The sequence below is a fragment of the Epinephelus lanceolatus genome, chromosome 19, assembly GCF_041903045.1.
Source record: "Epinephelus lanceolatus isolate andai-2023 chromosome 19, ASM4190304v1, whole genome shotgun sequence".
Lineage (NCBI taxonomy): Eukaryota > Metazoa > Chordata > Actinopteri > Perciformes > Serranidae > Epinephelus > Epinephelus lanceolatus.
This window is the reverse complement of record NC_135752.1, coordinates 15,472,671-15,494,906: the sequence shown is the minus strand read 5'-3', so window position 1 is coordinate 15,494,906 and position 22,236 is coordinate 15,472,671. Positions and strand designations below refer to the sequence as shown.

The 22,236-nt window shown below is 41.8% G+C and overlaps 2 protein-coding genes across 4 annotated transcripts; one reads left to right on the top strand and one right to left on the bottom strand.

The window, feature by feature from the left end:
• Positions 1-190: 190 nt before the first annotated feature.
• dnajc21 (DnaJ heat shock protein family (Hsp40) member C21) lies at positions 191-9,429 on the top strand. Of its 3 annotated transcripts, none has more exons than XM_033647631.2 (12): positions 191-620; positions 1,286-1,379; positions 1,520-1,643; positions 3,059-3,190; positions 3,387-3,691; positions 3,798-3,961; positions 4,226-4,322; positions 7,251-7,433; positions 7,540-7,588; positions 7,692-7,828; positions 8,474-8,564; positions 8,817-9,429. In XM_033647631.2, exons 1-12 carry the CDS (start codon positions 524-526, stop codon positions 8,976-8,978), a joined length of 1,635 nt encoding a protein of 544 aa, XP_033503522.1. In that variant the 5' UTR covers positions 191-523; the 3' UTR covers positions 8,979-9,429. The 3 variants fall into 3 exon arrangements, with proteins under 3 accessions (XP_033503522.1, XP_033503520.1, XP_033503519.1); XM_033647629.2 differs by having other exon boundaries at positions 7,689-7,828; positions 8,477-8,564; XM_033647628.2 differs by having other exon boundaries at positions 7,689-7,828.
• A 121-nt stretch (positions 9,430-9,550) lies between these two features.
• On the bottom strand, positions 9,551-22,005 carry LOC117270074 (alanine--glyoxylate aminotransferase 2, mitochondrial-like). The gene is made up of 14 exons (XM_033647520.2): positions 21,809-22,005; positions 20,348-20,436; positions 19,192-19,382; positions 18,986-19,109; positions 18,813-18,907; positions 18,614-18,707; positions 16,895-16,988; positions 11,570-11,670; positions 11,313-11,405; positions 11,099-11,231; positions 10,925-11,013; positions 10,584-10,733; positions 10,378-10,476; positions 9,551-10,043 (listed from the first exon to the last, which is right to left on the bottom strand). The coding sequence occupies exons 1-14, from the start codon at positions 21,903-21,905 to the stop codon at positions 9,942-9,944; spliced, it is 1,551 nt and encodes a 516-aa protein (XP_033503411.1). The 5' UTR covers positions 21,906-22,005; the 3' UTR covers positions 9,551-9,941.
• Positions 22,006-22,236: the final 231 nt, after the last annotated feature.

The following is a 22,236-nucleotide window of genomic DNA, read 5'->3' as shown; positions in this document are numbered from 1 at the left end:
GTGTTTATATTGTTAGACGTGCATAGTAACATCCCATTGGTCTTTTCCTGAGAGAATAAAGCCTTATAATATAATGTTTATCGAGTGAACAAGATTTTGATTTAATTTGAACTGTAGAGGTCAGCAACACATGGCTGTAGCTTGCAGTCTACCGATATTATAAAGTGAAGAAGATCAATTCTCGCGAGATATATAGCGGCACTCTACAGTACAGACTTGTCAGTTGGTTATACTGCCAACAACCGGCATTGAAAAGTAATTTAGTGTATTTAGGCTGTTTGACAGTTATTTAAGACCGTTTATATACCGTATTTAAATATGTAAGGCCAAGTAATTACCTCGCTGTTGCTACCACCTGAGAAGTCTGGATCGGTTAAGAGATAGAATACATATGCTACCCGGTTGCTAGCATGCTACAGTTAGCATAGCTGCATGCTAACGTTAGCGTCGCTGGGACAACGTGAACAACATATTTATTGAGTATTTCTCTTAGAGTGGAGTTTCTTTTTACAGTTAGCCAATCATGAAGTGTCACTATGAAATCTTGGGTGTAAAACGAGACGCAGGAGACGATGATTTGAAGAAAGCGTATCGTAAATTAGCGTTGAAATGGCATCCAGGTAAGTTATGATAACGTTATAAGCCTTATGGACTAAACATGCAGGATGATTGTATCCCTGATGTAATAGTATCAATATTGCTCATATATAACACTTTGTTTTAGGTAAAAATTCTGAATTCACTATTGGTATAATATCAAAAGCTGTAGTCTAGCTGTAGAATAATGTGGCATCTCACTGTAATAATACACTGCTTTATGATGGTGAAATGTAGTATATTAAGGCTCCAAACGCACTTTGAGTTTTATGACTTTATTTGCTTTACATTAAGACCTAATGCAGTCAAGCCAGCAAGTACACCTGTCACTTAAGTGTAATGATAATATAATAAAAGTACAATATTTGCCTCATTTATGCTTGCCAAATACCACTTACTCAAAGGAAGCATCCACTTTTGGTATTGTATATGATATTGTAACGCTTCATTATATATTAATGACATAGTATTGATTTATTCATGTGCATTTGAAACTTGTCTGATGTCTTTTTTACTATGAGAAAATTGTGAAGATGCTATGCTTTAAACTGCTTTGTGCTACTTTCAGTTCTTCAGTCTTGCATCAGCATGCGATACTGTTAACTCAAACCTAACAAGATTGTCATTAAAGCTTTCTGTAAAGTTTTTCACTCTATCACTAGCTGTGGTTTCTGTTTGATATTTCCAGATAAAAATCTGGACGATGCTGAGGAAGCAGCGGAGCAGTTCAAGCTGATTCAGGCAGCTTACGATGTCCTGAGTGATCCTCAGGAGAGAGCTTGGTGTGTACAGTTTCATCTCAACGTCTGTTAGCCTCTCAACAGCGACAGGGCTCTAATTTCAAAAGTATTAATATCTTAGCCATTGTATATCCCTACAACAGTATGTGTTCAATATGTTGGCTCTGTCTCCTGTGTGGCAGGTATGACAATCACAGGGAGGCTCTTCTGAAAGGAGGCATAAGTGGAGATTATGAAGATGACAGCATTGACCTGCTGCAGTACTTCACAGTCAGCTGCTTCTCTGGATACGGAGATGATGAGAAGGTTAGTGTTTGTGGTTGTTTTTTCACTTCTCTTCTTCAGACAAGGAAATGCCAAAGAAACATCTTTCAATCATCCCCTGGAGTCTCATCCTGTGGAGGAGAAATTAATTATGTCACTTATGATGTATAGTCAACATCATCCAATCTCTTCTCTACTTTGCTTATGTTAGATTCTGAGGAGGGGAGGAAAAGAAATACTGTTACTGTAAATATGAAGCGGCACAGAGATAAGCACAAATGGCCTAGAAATGAAATCTTTTTTTAAACAAGGTATTTTTATTAATAGTTCAATAAAGATGCAGAGATCATCATCAAACAAACATAGAACGAACAAGGACAAAAAAAACAACCCCACCCACCCACCAACCCACCAACCCAAGAACAAACAGAAAAAGCCAGACCAGGGAAAGGAAACCCAATAGCCAAAAACAATAATGAAAAGGAAAAGCAATTAATTAACTTATATAATAATATTATTCTAATTCTACAGCTTCCATATTTGCTACAAAAGTTAAAAGTGGTTGCCAGGTGGCAAAGAAACGTGCAGTTGATCCTTAAATAAAACTGCAGATTTTCTCCAATTGTAAATGATTCATATCTCCTTTAATCCAATGTCCATATGTTTGAGGTGAAGGGTCCTTCGATTTACACAGGATCAGCCTTTTAGCCTGAAGTGAGCAGAAAGAGACAATGTCCGTTTGGGTTCATGGCAACATCTGGAGAAGTTACTCCAAATAATGCCATGGACATAGATGGGGCAAACAGCTGTCCAAACATTATTGAAAAAGTTTAAAATATTACATCCCAGAAATGAAATAGTTTTGGACATGACCAGAACATGTGACATAAAGTGGCTGAAGACTGTTTACACCTGTCGCACATAGGATCAACATCACTGCTAATCTTCTAGAAATGAAATCTTGAACTCAAAACACAAACCATACACCATGATTGAAAGTGTCTTGATTTAAAAAAAAGTCAGTGTAAACCAGGAGTTCTGGCACCATACAACTAAATAACAGGTCGTAGTTTCTGTCCTTGTTGGTTGATTGTACAAGTAAGAGATTAGTGAGATTATCAAAAAAGCTAATGACAACACCTAGACCGGCTGCAGGAATGTGGGCAGCTAGAAAAAAACCCATTCAGCCTCCCTTTTATTGTGCCAGAACACACAGCCAGTCTACCAAAACAGCACGGGAAATGAACCCAAGATTTTGATTAAATCCAGGTAGAATTATTTGGTCTAAATTTCTAGAACTATGAGTCCTTTACGTGACTTACAGCACTTGCTGTTTAAATTGGTGGTAGAAGCTTAATTCGTCAGAGTTATGGTAACAGACATTTTTTGTACATCTCCCAATATTTATTTTGTCATTAATTTTTACCTCTTCATTTTATCTACTCTCTGTCTCTTAGGGCTTTTACACAGTTTACAGGAATCTCTTTGAGTCCATTGTAAAGGAGGAGATGGAGCACAGCAAGGTGGAAGATGAGGATGATGAGGAGGAGTTTCCTCCCTTTGGAGACTCTGAGAGCGATTATGATACCGTAAGCCAGCACCACACTAAAAACACTTGTCTTGAGGTTGTTCCTTTGATGGATGATGTAAGAGTTCTTTTACAATTTAATTAAGTGAATAAAATAGTTTTTTGTAATATATGTGAGTAAAAAAAGTTGAAATAGTGAATCAGAAAGATTTTTATTCAGCTGGTGTACTTAATCAGTCTCTATTTCCATATTACAGGTGGTGCATGTGTTTTACGGCTACTGGCAGAGCTTCTGCACTCGTAAAAACTTTGCCTGGAAGGAGGAATATGACACGAGGCAGGCCTCCAACCGCTGGGAGAAAAGGGCCATGGAGAAGGAGAACAAAAAGACCAGAGAAAAGGCTCGAAAGGAGCGCAACGAGCTCGTGCGACAACTCGTTGCTTTTGTTCGCAAGCGTGACCGGCGCGTGCAGGCCCACAGGAAGCTGGTGGAGGAGCAAAACGCTGAGAAGATCAAGAAGGTGGAGGAGCTGAGGCGGAAGCAGAAGCTCAACCAGGCAAAGTAAGTGATGGATGGTCAGTTGGGTAAATGTCACATTCATTCTTCTGCGGCGTTTTCCCCCCTCTTAATAAATACTTAATAAATAAAAATTGCATGTCCATTAAAGACTGGCAGAGGAGTACAAGGAGCAGAGCTGGGCGGCCATGTCTGAACTTGAGAAGGAGCTGCAGCAGATAGAGGCTCAGTACGGAGAGGAGTTCGGAGATGCATCAGAGAGTGAGGAAGAAGAGCTGGATATGGACACACGGGAGAAGAACTGTGAAGAAGGAGGTTAGTGAGACTGTGTGCCTGAGATTTGAGCTTCATTTATACCTCTGCATTAAGGAGATGTGTCGTACTTAAAGCCGCTGCTGTAGCTACGCAGTAACCGATAAGCATCTCCTCAAAAACGTAACTACACATCAGGGTCTCACAGGCAGAAGGAAATACTTAGCATGGACCATCAGATGAGCCAATGATGTCACCAACTTTACATGTTTGTATGTGTTTGTGGTGCCTTTAATTATTTTTCAACCCATAATTATTAATTCCCAGATGCAGAGCAGCCTGATGGAGACGAACTGACAATCGATGATTATTATGATGGTCTGTACTGCCCAGCCTGTGACAAATCCTTCAAATCAGATAAAGCGTGAGTAACCTATCACCCACACTCTGCACTTACATGCTAATTCACCTCGCTAAGCTGTGATTGATTATAGCAGCGATTAACCCACACATGGTCCAGATGCAGTGTTGCAGTGGTGACTCATTGATTTCAGCCTGGTATTAGAAAGTGTTAGTGACGCAGTGGATGTGATGTGACTGAATCTGTGGAGAAGTAATAATAAATCTTTTTTTTTTTACACTCCTAAACGATTGTAGTTGTTAATTTGCTGAAAACTTTTGTTTTCTTTGTGCTCTCTGTGGCAAAGGGAGTAATATTCCCAACAATGAAACTGAACAATGGAGCAAAACTATACATGTCAAACTTGAATGGAAAGCTCATTATCATTGTTTACAGGATGTGTTGGTGGAATCTTCTAATTGATTTGGTTCTGACTCATCAACTTGCTCGAAGCCTCTCAAAGCTTTTGTTAATGTTTTGTTTTCATATTCTTTACTCAGTGGTACTGCACAGGGAAAACAAATGATACAGTTTGAAATGACTGATTTCTTTGGGCTTGAAAAATACTACACCAGCAAAATGACCATTTGTATATCAATTACTAACCATGTGTTACCTTGAATTATACAACAGTTAGTTCCGGTCCTGCAATCTGATTGGTCGAGAGACAGTAAAACCGTGATGATATTGGAGTACAACATCACGGTTATTTCACTGTGTATGTATCACTCCGCCTCACAATCAATCAACAATCAAATCAAAACTGACGGTTAGTGTCAGTTAGGTCAGCAGTTGCGTTGTAGGCTAATTAATTCATCCACTGTCAAACAGCCAAAAATATGGATTTATTTCCTAAAATAAGTTTTGAATTGAACTATGAATGGTCATCAGAGGAAGATGAGGGAGAGGAGAATTTGAATCCATCTGAGTACACATCCAAGTTTGTCAGTGTTTCATCAGTGGAGCTCAGTGACTTGGAGAAAAGCAACATACTGTCAGATCAGAAGGCAGAGTCGGCTGTGCCTGTGAAGCGACAGTCCACCATGCAGTCACCAGAGACTTATTTCACCGGCTGCACAATTAATGGAAACGTGCAGATAAATGTGTATAAAGAGTAAGTGCCTGGCGCACCATGTCTGCGTTACATAGCAACGGTGACTGCGGAGTCCTGAGGGAACTATTTTTGTTGGCGGAAGACAAATAAAATGCTTAAATTATCTATTTTGTCCTGCGGCCTCGTGCCTACGACCGAATCACAGCAGTGACGATATCACAGTACAACATCACGAGCTCGAGTGTGATATTGCTTAATTTGTGAAGAAAATGTCTTTCTTGCATGTCTCTACAGCAACCAAAGAATCCTAAAAAGGTAAAGGAGGTTCACAATTTGCAATAGCAAAACACAACGCATGCAGTATAATTCAGGTCTCATTTAACCAGTCAAACACATGCATTTTCCTTTAAACCTCACTATTTAACCCTCTGGAGTCCATGGACATGCCGGTGTGTCCCAATCACATGACCAATGTAAGATGGCGTAGCAGCAAGAGGCAGCCTCGCTGAGTCTCTGTTTCAACTTGTGACAGAAGTAGAAACTTCAAACTATATACCGCTTTTAAATTGTGTTGATAGGCAACAACAACAACAAGCTATTCTAATGAAAGTGCTCACAAGCAGAAAATGCTCACAAGCAGAAAGTGCCTGCAAGCCAAAAAAAAACATGACACCCCCTTTCCTATTGGTGGTGTTGTCCAATGTGCTAATACAGTATGTCAAAATGAAAAAATAATTGCAAAGTCACACAGGTGAGGTTGTGCTAAAAAAAGACACCAAACAAGGCAACGTGAACAGATTTTAAGGTGGTATTTAAAGGTACTATCAATAGTTGTCAAAAACGATCAATTACACCCTTGACCACAAAGGGTGAAAAGACATCCATACAAATAGTCTCACGCACAGACAAGACGTATGCCGGGCATGTACATACATGTGAACTCTGCTCAAGCTCAAATTCTTGCACATGTTTAGGCATGCTGTGACAACCCCAAGTGGGGTGGGGTTGTTTGGATCTGTATGTGTGCGTATGTGGTGTCTTGCTCGCCCTCTCTCCTTTCTGTTTCAGAGCATGATTGATCATGGGCCTCCGGTGTGTGCCTTAGTGGGCGGGGCTGCGGCTATGAACACCTGTGGAATCCGCCCGGTCTCTCTCTTGGCTTCCCATTCCCAGCTTGACCCTGCAGCTCACCTGTTGTCCCTTTTCATTTTAGCTTGCATCCAACACACACACACAGCCATGCACCCGCAGTCACTGCTGACATTCCACATTACAGATATAGATTGTTGTATTTTGTTAGCCTTAGTTTCTGTTGACTACGTTTGTTAAATAAATATCCCTTGCAGTTACATTCCCTCTTGCGTTTGTTTGTTGAGCCAGCTCTGACAATGCTCAGTGCGCGCTACATGTAGGTGGAAGTTTTTCATATTGTTACGTTTTAGTGAAAATGCATGTGTTTGGGAAGCATTGCGCAAACGACTTGATGAGTGAGACTTGGATTATACTCCACAAGTTTTGTCAGAGTTTCTAAATGGATGTTTTGACATTGTTTTGCTGTTGTTAAATGCAGACCCAAATTACTTTAATTCATCAAGAATTTTCTCAGTTTTTGAATTCTTTATTTACCATGGGGGCATGCGAGAAAAACGTTTCCTTAAAGAGTGCAACACAACACTGAGTAACTGATATATAAATTATAATTTTGTGGATGAAGTATTCCTTAAGTGCCCTAATTTGGCAAATTTAGCTTTTGCATTCGGAAATATCTAATTATTTTTAATGATTATGTTAATACTTGTTGGTGATAATACAAATCAGTAAAGTGGTTTCAAGCTCTTCACACACTGTTAAATCTGTGTTATTAATACCTTTTATATTATTCTCTTTGCTCTCTGCAGAATGAAAAACCATGAAAAATCCAAAAAGCATCGGGAGATGGTGGCGTTGCTGCGGCAACAGCTGCAGGAAGAAGAGGAGTCACTTGGTTTGAACGTGGATGAAAAGGATGGACGAGAGGAAGAAAATGGGCAAGAAGAGGAGGAGGAGGAGGAAGACGAGGAGGAAGACAAGCCAAGGCAAAAGTGTGTAGCTTACTTACTTAATTTTCACCTGGTTGTCGGGGTTGTTAAAACTTGTGACGCATCAGAATTTTTACATAACGTCTGAAATATTGTTTCACTGACACAGGCTGTCCAAAAAGCAAAAGAGGAAAAAGAAACAGCAGAAAGTAGTGCAGGTGAGTAACATCTTTCATTCGTTCAGCAGCCTGTGACTGGTTTACTGTGAAGTGAATCTGTCTTAAAAGCCTTCTCTATTCATGCTCTCCTCCTCCATAGCAGAGTGCACCAGAGGAGGCGGAGGAGGAGGAGAAACCAAAGCCCACCACCTGTGAGGAAGAAGCCCCAGAGAAGTCAGAGAACACTACAGAGCCTGAGACGCAGGATGATCCTCCTCCCACAGAAGTCAGTCAGAAGAGGTCAGTCCAGCTTTATCTGTTAGTTGTTTGGTGCTTGGCAGGTTGTATAAAGTTGGTTTATTGGAGTTTTTTTGCTTCCAACAACTGCCTGTTGGTGATGAGCTTAATGGCAGTGGAGTTGTGGGGTGTCAAAACAAAATAATGAGTTATAAAATGCTAAAATGCTCCATAGAGCTGAGATGAACTGCACAGTCAGGTGGTAATGAGAATGTTTCAGGGACACTTGGAAAGCAATGACTCCATTCTTTATGTGACAGGGTGTGCAGGTCCTTAAAAAGTTAAACCCGATTTTTAAATATTAGACCTTGGAAGTCATTTAATAGTCTTAATTGCCACAAACTCATTTATCCATCTTTTAATTTCTTTTTGTCAAAATGAATGACTACTTGCACTTATACTTATCTGCAATGCCGGAATAAGAAAGATCTGATTTTTCAAAAAATCTATTTTAAATGTAGTAAAAATGATCTTGAAAAGGCCTTTAAAAGCATTAAATTTAATTGTCTGATACCCTCACACACCTTGTGTGAAATAGAGGAATAGGTTATTAAATTAATCAGGATAACATAAGTTTAGAGTTTTAAAACGTAACAACGTATGCCTTGCAGTTTAGAATGTAATTTTTTCATCTAAATGTTGCCTCAGCAGCTCGGGGAAGACGAAAGGAAAGAAGGCTGGAGGAAAAGACAAGCCAAAGAATGTCAAGTCAAACACAGGAGGAGAACAGATCACTGAGGTTTGTACAGTTAAACCCAGAGTTTAAGAGGATTTTATTGGAGTTATTGTTCACCATTTTTCATTCAATGTATCTATTATTATGAATCTCCTCTGCCCACACGTGTCTACATTTGTCAGTCTTAACAGGATCAGTTTTTCCTTTTCCCTCCCTTTAAGTTGTCATGAAGGACCTGATTACATTATTTATTGTAAGAAAATGATTGATCCATACTTGTATAATTAAATCACACATCCCCATTTTCACCTCCAGAAGGAAGTAAACCTCCGCTGTGTGACCTGCAACAACGAGTTCTCCACAAGAAACAAGCTGTTTGATCATCTGAAGACCAGCGGCCACGCCACTGCTGTCACCTCAAACGCTACTCACAGCTCCATGAGCAAGAGCAAGAAAGACAAAAAGAAGAGCAGATAACACATCTTCAAATGGGCGGACAAACCTGGAAGAGTGTGACTTGGCAGAGACACAGGAAACCACGGAAAATTAATTAAAAGAAAAGCCTGTGAGAGTGGACTTTTAACGGACTGTTTGGCTGACAGAGAGCATTTAGGTTTTTTTTTTATTTCACAATAATCCTGTTCAGTGAGACAGTTATGAATGTGTGAGTGCTTGAGACTATTTTGTCGTATGAGTCTTCCAGATTGCCATGATTGAAACTTACCTTTCCAAGCAATTTATGAACATCTCTGCACTGAGAAACCAGTAAAGACAACCCATACAGGATGTGCACAGTACACACCTTTATCCCTGTTATCATCAGATTCTCTAACGTTTTGGCATTCATCCCTCATGGTTGGCATGAAGAGCTCTGTAGTATTACTGCATCATGAAAATAAAAAACTGCACGTTGGTATTTATACAACAACTCTGGATCGATTCCTATTAATGCAACTAGTAACCATGACTAACAATAAACCCCTGTGTGTGGTGTGTCTGTACAAAACACACCTGAACCTTTAATATGTGGTTTTATTGGAGACAAAAAATGGCACATTTAAGCAAATATTTATTTAAAAATATAATCAGACTTTAAATTATTACATTCAGATATATAGTCTGCAAAACAATTCTAAATATATATATATTATTCAGTAGGTCTAAACACAGCAGAAGACATGTATAAGGTGTATGCTTAGTGTGTTTAATCATTATCAGACCTTAATGTGAAAGAAAGCAAATGTGAGCTGGAGTGACTGTAGTGAAGGCATATTTATAACTGCAACATGCAGATCATGGTTAAGTTAAAAGTTAGGATATAATACACAGCTACACCAAGGCAAAAGTTTATAATTACATTTTAAAAGATTTTCAAAAACACAGGCCACTGCTGGGCAGGTCTCCAGATTTGGTCCTTGGCATCGAGTTACTCTGATCTATTCAGTTTCTGTCCATGTAGCTGTGGACGGCCTTGTCAAAAACTGCCAGGAAGAAATCGGCGTCCTCCTTTGTGATGCACAGGGGGGGCTGAATGCGAAAGTTCTGAAGTGGTGAGAAAACAAGAAAACAAAAGGAGAGATTTTTAGTGAAATGCGCGTTACAGGGTCAGGTGCTTTGTGCTGTGTCTCATACTGACGGCAGAGCAGGTACTGCAGACATTTCTGGCACACATGATAAGAGGCAGAGATAATGGGAGTACTCATTGACTGGTTAAACCTTTAAGTTAACGATTGCAATTAAGAATTTGCTCATAACAGTAGTTATTTAATGTGTAGAGTGTATGGAAAACTGCGGAAATTGCAACTAATTTTAACAGAAGATGCAAAATACAGACAGCGGAAGAGGCTACTTCAAAATTCAAATTAAATGTTGTTACCTGTCCGTAGACTCCTGTTTTCCCTATCAGGACTCCCATGTCCTTGACGTCCTCAAAGATCTGACTCATTGCCTCAGGAGGCAGTGGGTCTCTGCTGGCCTGTGGATGACACAGAGGAGGTGACAGGATAAATGAGGCTAGATGTGTTACAGTAACCATAGTAATGTGAGGGGAGGTGAGTGTCTCTTCCGTTACAAACTCAGTACCTTGTCTTTGACCATTTCCACACCGATCTGCAGCCCCTTTCCACGGACATCACCAATGATCTCATACTTGTCTCTGAGTTTTCCCAGTCCTGTCAGCAGATAGGTGCCCACAGTGAGAGTGTTCTGCTGTATGCCATCTTCTTTGATCGTCTGTCGAGGAAAAATCTGTCAGTTGTGTTTTAAGTGCAGCTGAGATCACATCTTTATTACATTAAGTGTACTTAAGTGATTATGGATTTTTCAACAGCAGCTACAGTAATAATACAAATCTAGATTTTGATTAAATTAAACCCTTTTTCTGATGAAGAGGACTGATGTGGAAGGAGAAGATAAGGTCTTACATCAAGCACTGCTGAAGCAACGGCACAAGCCAAAGGACTTCCTCCAAAGGTGTTGAAGTGGAGGGCCTTACCAAAGGAAGCAGCGATTTCTGGAAAACATGAAAAAAAACACGCTCACACCTACACTCACTGCTGCTTCAGACAAGGTTTTTGTATCTTACAGTATTCTCTCACCTGGTGTCGTCACAACAGCTCCCATTGGGAATCCATTACCAATGCCCTTCGCCATTGTAACCATATCAGGAATGACATTGTGACCTTGGAAACCCCAGAAGTGGCTTCCTGTTCGCCCAAATCCATTCTGGACCTGTCACATGCAAAACAGATTAGTTTCTTTTCTTTTTTATAAATTGAAATTATAAATAACATAATTTGATATATATCAAACCTCATCAGCGATGCAGATCCCTCCTCTGTCTCTCACAAGTTGGTAAGCCTCCTTGAGGTAGTTTTTAGGGTACTGCACAGTTCCTCCCATTCCCTGTACAAGCAAAACACATTCATATTTCACAGTCCAATCTAATTGACACAGGCAGTCATACAGAAGATGAAACAGTGAAAATGGATGGCGTACTTATAAAGGACTCAACAAAGATTTTATTTTTTGATTTTCTCAAAATTAAAATTCAACACAGAATATAATACCTGAATCGGCTCTGCAAAGAAACCAGCAATTCGACTTGGGACGCTACTAGCAAATGTCTCTTTGAGCTGACCAATGTATTGGTCTTTGGCCATGCAATGACCTGTGGGATTAAAGAAAACTGTTGTAGTGACAAATTAGCCTGTAAAAATGCAGTGTTCCCAAAATAGTTCCTACAGTGTGACTTTACAGCAGCTAAGGGCTGAGCAATTATTTAATAAGTTGTTATGTCTTCCTGTGTGATACAAAAGTATTGACAAATGTCTCATATCGTCATTTTCTGTGGAAGTTAAAAATAATTTGCATTGGAGTCACGTGACGCGGTTGGTAAAGGTGGCTGCCTGAGCAGAAGCTCCGACTAGCATCGTTAAGCTAATCCTACAATTAGTACCTAACAATAACTAAACAAACGTGTCTTGTACTTAAAAACTTTCCTGGTCACATAAGTTGGCAAAACAACTCAAAAGCGGGGACATTAAGAAGCATTTGTGGCAGCAACACGCACACCATGATGGCGACGACAGCGGCTCAGAGGCCCCAGAGGCAGCTCGTGTCAGCCAGGACATTGCTAATATCTTTGCCACACTGCAAAAAATTTCCAGCGACCTAGCCAGCCTTGAGGACATACGCCGAACCACAACATCAGTTAAAGGGAGACTGTCTTCACTCACACTGGCTCTGCCATTAACTAAGCATTGCCCATCCACACTCTTTCAAGCTGGCAGATTTAGATGGCCTAAGCAGGGGCTAAAATATCTTGGTATCCTTTTTCCCTCTAATTTGGAGGATATTATTAAGGTGAGGTCCGAGAACCGTCACCTTATTGTGGTGGAGGAGTTTGAGTGCTTTGAGTGTTAAGTAATGACCCTAGGAGCTATGCTGTCGGGGGCATTTTGCCCCTGATAGGGTTGCTTCCCTGCGCCTTCGGGTCAGGGAACGGGTCCTGACTGTTGTCTGTGCTTATGCGCCGAACAACAGTTCAGAGTACCCGCCCTTTTTGGAGTCCCTGGGACGGGTGCTGGACAGTGCCCCGACCGGGGACTCCATTGTTCTGCTGGGGGACTTCAACGCTCATGTGGGCAATGACAGCGGGACCTGGAGGGGCGTGATTGGGAGGAACGGCCTGCCTGATCTGAACCCGAGTGGTGTTCAGTTATTGGACTTCTGTGCGGGTCGCAGTTTGGCCATAACTAACACCATGTTCAAACATAAGGATGTCCATCAGTGCACGTAGCACCAGGACAGCCTAGGTCGCAGGTCAGTGATCGACTTTGTAGTCGTATCATTTGACCTGCGGCCATATGTTCTGGACACTCGGGTGAAGAGAGAAGCAGAGCTGTCAACTGATCACCACCTGGTGGTGATTTGGATCAGATGGTGGGGGAAGACGCCGCGCAGACCTGGCAGGCCCAAACGAACAGTGAGGGTCTGCTGGGAACGCCTGGCGGAAGAACCTGTCCAGGTGATCTTCAACTCCCACCTCCGGGAGAGCTTCGACCACGTCCCGAGAGCAGAGGGGGACATTGAGTCCGAATGGGCCTTGTTCCGCTCTGCCATTGTCGAGGCGGCGGTTGCGAGCTGTGGCCGCAAGGCCGCTGGGGCCAGTCGCGGCGGTAATCCCCGAACCCGCTGGTGGACACCAGAGGTGAGGGGAGCCGTCAGGCTGAAGAAGGAGGCTTACAGGGCATGGTTGGTCTGTGGGTCTCCGGAAACAGCTGACGGGTACCGGCGGGCCAAGTGGAGCACAGTGGCGGCAGTCGTGGAGGCAAAAACTCGGGCGTGGGAGGAGTTTGGTGAGGCCATGGAGGAAGACTATCGATCGGCTCCAAAGAGGTTCTGCCAAACCGTCTGGCGCCTCAGGGGTGAAGGCGGCAACTTGCTCACACTGTTTACAGTGGGGGCGGGGAGCTGCTGACGTCAACTGGGGACATTGTCGGGCAGTGGAAGGAATACTTTGAGGAGCTCCTCAATCCCACCAACACGTATTCCAGTGAGGAAATAGAGACGGGTGTCTCGGGGGCGGGTCGTCCAATTTCTGGGGCAGAAGTTACTGAGGTAGTGAAACAACTCCGAGGCGGCGGAGCCCCGGGGGTGGATGAGATTCGTCCTGGATATCTCAAGGCTCTGGATGTTGTAGGGCTGTCCTGGCTGACACGCCTCTGCAACATTGCGTGGACATCGGGGGCAGTGCCTCTGGAGTGGCAGACCGGGGTGGTGGTCCCCATTTTTAAGAAAGGGGACCAGAAGGTGTGTTCCAACTACAGGGGGATCACACTCCTCAGCCTACCCAGTAAGGTCTACTCCAGGGTGCTGGAGAAGAGGGTCCGGTCGATAGTTGAACCTCAGATTGAGGAGGAGCAATGTGGTTTTCGTCCCGGACGCAGAACCGTGGACCAGCTCTTTACCCTCACCAGGGTGCTGGAGGGGGCATTGGAGTTTGCCCAACCAGTCCACGTGTTTTGTGGATTTGGAGAAGGCTTATGGATGGATGGCCCTTGCTAAGGGCCATCCAGTCCCTGTACCGAAGGAGCATGAGTCTGGTTCGTGTGGCTGGCAGTAAGTCGGACCTGTTCCCGGTGAGGGTTGGACTCCGCCAGGGCTGCCCTTTGTCACCGGTTCTGTTCATAACTTTTATGGACAGAATTTCTAGGCGCAGCCGAGTGGTGGAGGGTGTCAGGTTTGGTGATGGGAGGATCTTGTACCTGCTTTTTGCGGATGACGTGGTCCTCCTAGCTCCATCGAACAGTGACCTCCAGCTGGGACGGTTCGCAGCTGAGTGTGAAGCGGCTGGGATGAGAATCAGCACCTCCAAGTCTGAGGCCGTGGTCCTCGGCCAGAAAAGGGTGGATTGCCCACTCCAGGTCGGGGGGGAGGTCCTTCCTCAGGTGGAGGAGTTTAAGTATCTCGGGATCTTGAGATTGACAGGCGGATTGGGGCGGCGTCAGCAGTGATGCTGGCGCTTAACCGGTCCGTTGTGGTGAAGAGGGAGCTTAGCCAGAAAGCGAAGCTCTCGATTTACCGGTCGATCTACGTTCCAACCCTTACCTATGGTCACGAGCTCTGGGTAGTGACCGAAAGAATGAGATTGTGAGTACAAGCGGCCGAAATGAGTTTCCTCCGCAGGGTGGCTGGGCTCAGCCTTAGGGATAGGGTGAGGAGCTCAGACATCTGGGAGGGACTCGGAGTAGAGCTGCTGCTCCTCCACATCGAGAGGGGCCAGTTGAGGTGGTTCGGGCATCTGGTAAGGATGCCTTCCGGACGCCTCCCTTGGGAGGTGTTTCGGGCGTGTCCAACCGGGAGGAGACCTCGGGGCCGCCCCAGAACACGCTGGAGGGACTACATCACCCGGCTGGCCTGGGAACGCCTCGGGGTTCCCGCGGAAGAGCTGACGGAAGTGGCTGGGGAGAGGACTGTCTGGGCTTCTTTGCTGAGGCTGCTGCCCCCGCGACCCGGACCCGGATAAGCGGAAGACGACGAGTACGAGTACAGACGAGTACGAGTATTAAGGTGAACTTTGACCCCTTGATACAGGGACTGGACATTGATGTGAAACGTTGGTCATCACTGTATCTGTCTTTCTGGGGAAAAGTTAACGTCATTAAAATGAACTGCGTCCCCAGGATTAACTACCTGCTTCACTCTCTGCCATTAAAAATCCCGGACAGTTACTTCAAACGATTCAACAATATATTTAAAGAATTTCTGTGGAATGGGAAACGAGCACGTATGAATATGAAAAAACTACAAAGGCCAGTCAACAGTGGTGGCTTAGGGCTCCCAAATTTAGTACACTACTATTATGCATTTAATCTCAGGCACTTGGCGCACTGGGTCCTACCTCCAGAGAGAGCCCCCCCATGGTACAGTACAGAGTAGTCTGCATTGACACCCCTCCCTCTCCTCCATTGTTTGTCCATCAAATGATCTAAACATATAAAGACTCATCCAGTTGTATCTCATCTTCAAGGTATATGGAGAAAGATCTCAGGGCTGATAGATTTCCATCCTTATTTAAACAAGGCTGCTAGTATTTGGTTAAATCCTAAGCTAAACATTAATAAAAAAGTATTCATTTGAAAGGATTGGGTAGAAAGAGGCATCCTTATATTAGACAGTTTATACAATGCCAATACATTTAAAACATTTGATGACCTGAAACAGGATTATAATTTACCCAAAACCCAATTCTGGAGATATCTTCAATTATGCCATGTACTACAGAGGACTTTTGGGCCGAGGTTACACCCCCCAAAGCCAGCAGAAAAGTTAGATAAAATCCTCCAGATACTGCGGAAAGGCCACGAAGCAGCTAAATATTATAAGATGCTGATGGAATGTGAGGGGGAGAAAGGGATCTCAGCCCTGAGACTTTCCTGGGAAAGAGACTTGGGGGTAAAATATGATGAACAGGAATGGGCTAAGGTTTGTGGTAATTCCCGAACAATGTCAAGGGACTTGAGGGTTAGACTTATTCAATTAAAGATTCTACATTGATTTTATTGGACCCCGAGTGGGCTCTTCAGACTTGGTTTAAAAGATTCAGCTACTTGTTGGAAGTGTTGTGTGGATGAAGGTACAATGAAGATTCACTGTTATATTGTCAATGTCATAAAAGGACAGTTTGTCCTCTGCCCCAAGTTATATATATATATATTAGGAGACTGTAAAGTGCTCTCTGCTTTTCCCTGTCCACTAAAATCCTGGACACAAACTGCTATCATGATTGGGCGACAGATCATTCTCAGGAACTGGAAGAAACATGGAGAACCTTCTTTCCAGGACTGGGTGACTGAATTATGTAAAGTAGCTGCATATGAAAGGATGTCATATAGGATGCAGGACAGAGCGGATAAGTATTTCCTGAAGTGGGGCATGTACCTTGACACTATATTTGTACCAATGTAAAAAATAACTGAATGCTCAATAATTGTCTTGAATAGAAGTTATTATTATTTATTTACTACTTTTTTTTTTAAATTATTATTATTATTTCTAAAAAAAATTTTTTATCATTATTTATTTATTTACTTATTTATTCTTGCTTGAGATATACATAGCCACCATATTGCTCAGATGACCCCTCTTTGCTTTGGGAGGATGGTGGGTGGGCATATTCTGTGTTGGAATAGAATGCATTCTGTATTGTATGTGATGCCATTGATTTATATATTCTAAAATAATAAAATACAAGTCATATAATATAATAATTATATGATAATTTGCATTAACTTATGTAGAAATATTGCAAATGGGATTGTGATGTTTAGTCCATAGACACTAAGAGATAGTCTGAGTGTATTGAGCCATGGATGTGTGTGTTTGTGTACCTTGGGCACAGCTACATTCTCTGATGGTCTGCACAGGAGAGTCCCTGCAGTGGCTTCCTCCCCACGGGCCTCTGAACACATCAGGACACATGGTCTGTTTGTTTGGGCAGAAACCTTGTCAGCTAGATCAACCTGACAGCGACAGTTACTTACGATGAATGCAGCACAGAGAAATCACCAAGGAACTCCACAGCAATATAACCTTCACTGACTTACACAACGTAAAAGGCAAAGTCAGAAAGCTCAATTAATGCCCACATGCAGTTTATTGCATCTATTAACAGCTGGCTAGTAAGCAGCATAGATTCATTAGTGATGGCATTATGTGTTTGTGTTTGGATGATGTGTGTAGCAGCATGGACGGGGCACACTGTTGGACTTACTCCTCAGCCTTTCTGCGAATTCATCAAGAGATTACAGAGCTTTAGCAGATCCACCAGAGCAGCATCAAGTTGTAAGGTTGCCTTCTGCAAAACATTGTTTGCTCAGACAGCATTTTCCTTCCCACCTGATCACTTGAAATCTGCTTTATTCAGTTTACCTTACTTCTATCTCAGTCTATTTCTTAAAAGCTCTTCCATAGACACTATTAAACTTGCATTGGATAGTTTTTTGTTTGTCCTTATTTATTGTATCTGTCCCTATGAAATATATCATGAATGAAAGTTAGATCAAAGACACTGGTCATGTCAATGCTGTCATCAAAATACCCATAAAATAAAATCTAAGTGTGCTAGAGGTGTTCAGTACATGTACAAACAACTAGGACCGCCCCCACAATATGGTTGGGCCCCTGATAAGGTCGAGTTAATGGCTCCCCCAAAATCTGCTTTAAGGCCAAGATACACCAAACCAACTTTAGAGAACTAGCGGCGACGAAAGCCCCCTGCTGCGTCGCCTCACGTTGCCTGTGTCTCAGTCAAAAATTTGCACATGAACACACCACAAAGACTATAGTCGATGGGCTACTAGCACGTATGTTCTGTGCCTCTGTAAAAGGACATACCCCTCCATACCAACAGACTGCAGTAGTTTGTACTGGGAAACTGGAAGACTTGTTGATGCTAGTTCAACAATCCAATGTTGACCGAACAAAGCATATTTACTGTGCTCCAGTGAACAATAACACAAACCATCACAGGACATTTCTGCTAAAGAGCGGTTACAGAAATATAATAAAAAAAGGTTTTTTTTGGTCTTTCTTCCTCATGACTTCAGCTTTTTGTTTACTTTCCTCACTTTCGTTTTTCTTCCTGTGCACTGAGCTGAACTGACAATCAGACTGACATGCCATTATGCCATTGCCGATTTAACACGCTAAATAGACCAAAAGAATAAAAAAAAAGCGTACAAGGGGCAACAGGGAGAAAGAGTGCGGGGCCCGCCACATCCACGACCACAACAAATGCTCACCAATGGCCCAACATTGACTGACAGCTGACCATCAGCTTATTGTGTCAGGGTCTTTACTCATAGTCTCTCTAATGACATTGTTTATTATTGTTGTTTTAATTAGTAATGAATATTTTGTATCAAAATAAATTTGGTTATGTATTACCTAAATTTAGGATGAACATAATTGCTGCTAGCCTGGGCAGCCCTGCAAATGAGTCATTGAATGAATAAGCACTTAGAAGATCCACTCATTGTTGACTGAGAGAAGGGCATGCTAGTCAAAGACTGAAGACCTGACACTGCAGTACATCAGTGTATACATACATTTGCGCAGCCTAAACCAGTGGCGATGGGGTATTTATACGAAGAGTTGGAGGTCAGACCCATGGTCGGTTGGGTGCCACCGTGGTAGGATCCTCTGGAGAGAGAAAAATAATACATTTTGAATATTTTTAGCAAGTATTGCAAAAAAAACCCCTTAATTTTAATGTAATGATAAAACACATAAGGATAAGACTTCTACCTGAAAGTGATGATGTCAAAGTTGCCCGTGTAAAGTCGAGCCATTAGAATAGCTAGGTCATTAGCTTCTGAGCCGCTGTTGGTCAGGTATATCACCTGGACAGGGAAACAGAGAACAGGAGGCATTTAAATTACAGCTGACTTGCCCTCTGCTGTTAAAATCCACTGCAGTACCTTAAGAGGTTCCGGTAAGTGGGAGGCTAGTTTCTCACAGTACTCATGGAGAGTGGGATGGACGTAGATGTTTGTAGTATGCCACAGTCTTTCCAACTGCCTCTGTGCAGCTGCTGTCACCTTCCTATACCCACAGATGTCAGGGTCAGAGCAACAATGAACAGTGATGTTCAAAATGCTTTCACTGTAAAGAAAAAGGACCTTACGGGTGGCAGTGTCCCAAACTGACAGTCGCTACACCAGCAAACAGATCCAGATATCGTTTCCCGTCCACATCCCACAGCCACTGCATGTATCCCTGGTGGAGGAACACTGGTTTCTTATAATAGGTAATCTTCATGGTCATCGGGTTGCAGTTCTGCCTGCGGATCTCCATCATCCGCTCTTTGGACATACCCTGAATAAATGTAAATACATTGGAGAGTTACAGTACAGAAGGATCATAGCCTTTTTTAAGTTTCTCGGACAGACCTTCTCAATAAGAGAAATGTCTTAAAGACGAAAATAGATTGGCATGAAATTCGGTACAGACATTTATGTGCTCCAGAGGATGTGACTTGATTATTTGGTTGAACCCCTGGCTTTTGCAGCGCCGCCAACAGGCGCATAAAGCTTTGTCACACCAGCCTTTAAAACGGCACGATTTTGAGGCAAAGGTGAATCATTGAAATGGAATTGCAGCAACTAGGGAAGTCAAGTAAACCCATTTAAAACTCTCACATTGATTTAAATTCTTTGTATAAATGATGGTACAATGAGAGAGGTATTGTGACCATAATTGTAACTGACTTGTGGTAGCCATTAGTTTGTAAGCTATCCCTTATTGTAAGCTACTCCCTACAACAGCAAGCTTCTCGCAACAGCAATTTTCCAAGGACATGCAGATAAACTCAATCATATGTCGAATTTGATCGGGCCTTTAACCAGTAAAATATCTCACGTTTGCAATGGAAGAAAACATGACACAAAACATTACTCCGTCCTATATTTTAGTATTTTCTTAGTGATTTTTTTCTGTGGTGCACTGAACAAGTATTGTGTTGTCCTTTTTGGTTGCATGTTGTTGTGGCTGTTGTGTCGTTGCTGCAGCAACAAATCAATTTCCTGAAAAGGATCAATAAAGCTGATTTGATTTAGTGGCCAAAAGCTCCACAAGATATTGTAGTGTGTGCTGATAATTTCAGGTTCTCTGGTTAATTTTGGGGTAAAATCACATGCAGCACCTGCCAAGTTAAGATGAATATTTTAGTGCACCAACTCTGTATATAGCATAAAAGTATTCTAGATTTTTTAGGGACGTCATCACAAAATAAAGGACCCAACAGTGCGGGGCAGACACTGTCTGGGTGCCACAACTCTTACCTTGTATTTCTCTGGTTTGAAAGTACATGAGGGCATCTCTGGGACGTCTGCAGGACGGTATTTGAAGGCTGGTTTCTGACATACTGCACCTGTGAAATGGTTTTGATTGAAATTCAGAAAAAGGTAAAAGGGATTATCTAGTTTTTTAGAACTCCATGAGCTGATCAAAGCCTTACTATGATATTTATTATGACATTTGTGAGGTCTTGAAACTAAATTAAATTTCATTCTGATCTAGAACCTATAGTTTAGCCTGATTTGCTATTTGCCAGTGAATAGAAAAATAGAAATCAGATGTGGGTGGCCACCCAGAGATCTGAAACCAGGCTATTTATTATCTAAAGAAAAACACATCTGATGTAAAACATTATAGTTGTATCTGATGTTTTCATTCTGAATTATCTTGTCAATGATTGATCATCTTACAATCTGGTTAATACTTAACAAACATTACCTTCACCTCATGTATCACAGGAAATACAACTTGATTACCCCAGTCTGACCAGAACTCAGATATATAATTGATATTTTTGAAAAAATAAATGCTGTTATCTGCTGGAGAAATTTTGTTACATTTTGACGATACACCCTTCATTTGATCACTCATGTTACAAATTTGATAATTTGACTATTTGACTGCAGTGGGTGCAGAATTATATCTTTGCAAGTTTTTATTTTGTTATTAATTTGATGCCTTAAGTCTTACATCATCATTTCAAGTCTTGTTTGCATAATGTACCTGAGACAGTCTATTTTTGAATAGCACTGAATACATAAGCTAGTGTGGCACACCAATCTCTACTGCAATGTTTATTTCTGGTTCCTGAGTATGGGACACAGATTTTCTTGTCCTATAACACATTACTTCTAATCTAATCTCACCTAATTACATCTTTTAACAGAGCAAAATCATTTTGCGATGCTGCCTCCAGTCACTATGCTCCAAGCTGCTGGACAGAGGATCAAGAGGATCTGAAAAATATTGATTTTTTTTTTTTATCATAAACCAAAAACCCATCTATTTTGTCTGGTTCTTATGTAGTGTTTTATCATTTTATATATATCATGATCATTTATTTTATTTAATCTATATTTAATATATTAATATTTGATATTTGATCTATTTATTCTTTAATCAAAATTCCATTGTTGATCATTGTGATATATTTTTTCTATTTTAACATTTAACTTTTTTAACATCCTATTTGTCAATTGTTTCAAAAGCACTTTGAAGTGCAGTAATCTGTTTAATGGGTTTTATGTAAATAAAGTTGAATTGATTGATTAGCTAATTAACTCATGAGCTAACAAGATGATATAAATTATCAGAAATGATAATAATAAAGACTGTATTCCAAGCTTACTATGACAAACATAATGGTTACATTAACCACCTCCTAAGCATCAACAATAGACCATGATCAACAAATTACGTTTTTGTTAATCTCCATGGTAACTCACCACTTCCCAGGTGAATTTTGGCCAAACCGGGTGAACAGCAGGACTGTCCTGTGAGTCCTGCACAGCGGCCACTTAGACAGGATACAACTTTGTACATGTTGAACCAGTAGAGGACACACTCCTTTCACTCTCTGACACTCAGCAGCAGACTCACTTAAGTCTTTGCTTCTTCTCTAAAGGATGGGTGGACAGTGCTCAACCAATGGCACCGTCACCCCACAAAACAATTACTTGTCTGCAACGTCATACAGATAAATATATAACTACTGGCACCGAGATTTACTAGATATCCACTACATGCTCACTGACCAAGGTGAGAAAGAAGGCCAGATGTGTTTGGGTGGTTGGTGCTGGTTCTTTCCTGTTGGAGGCCAGAGAAGACACCTACCTCACTCTGAAGTGAGTGGGAGTTTGATGTGTGGTAAGTG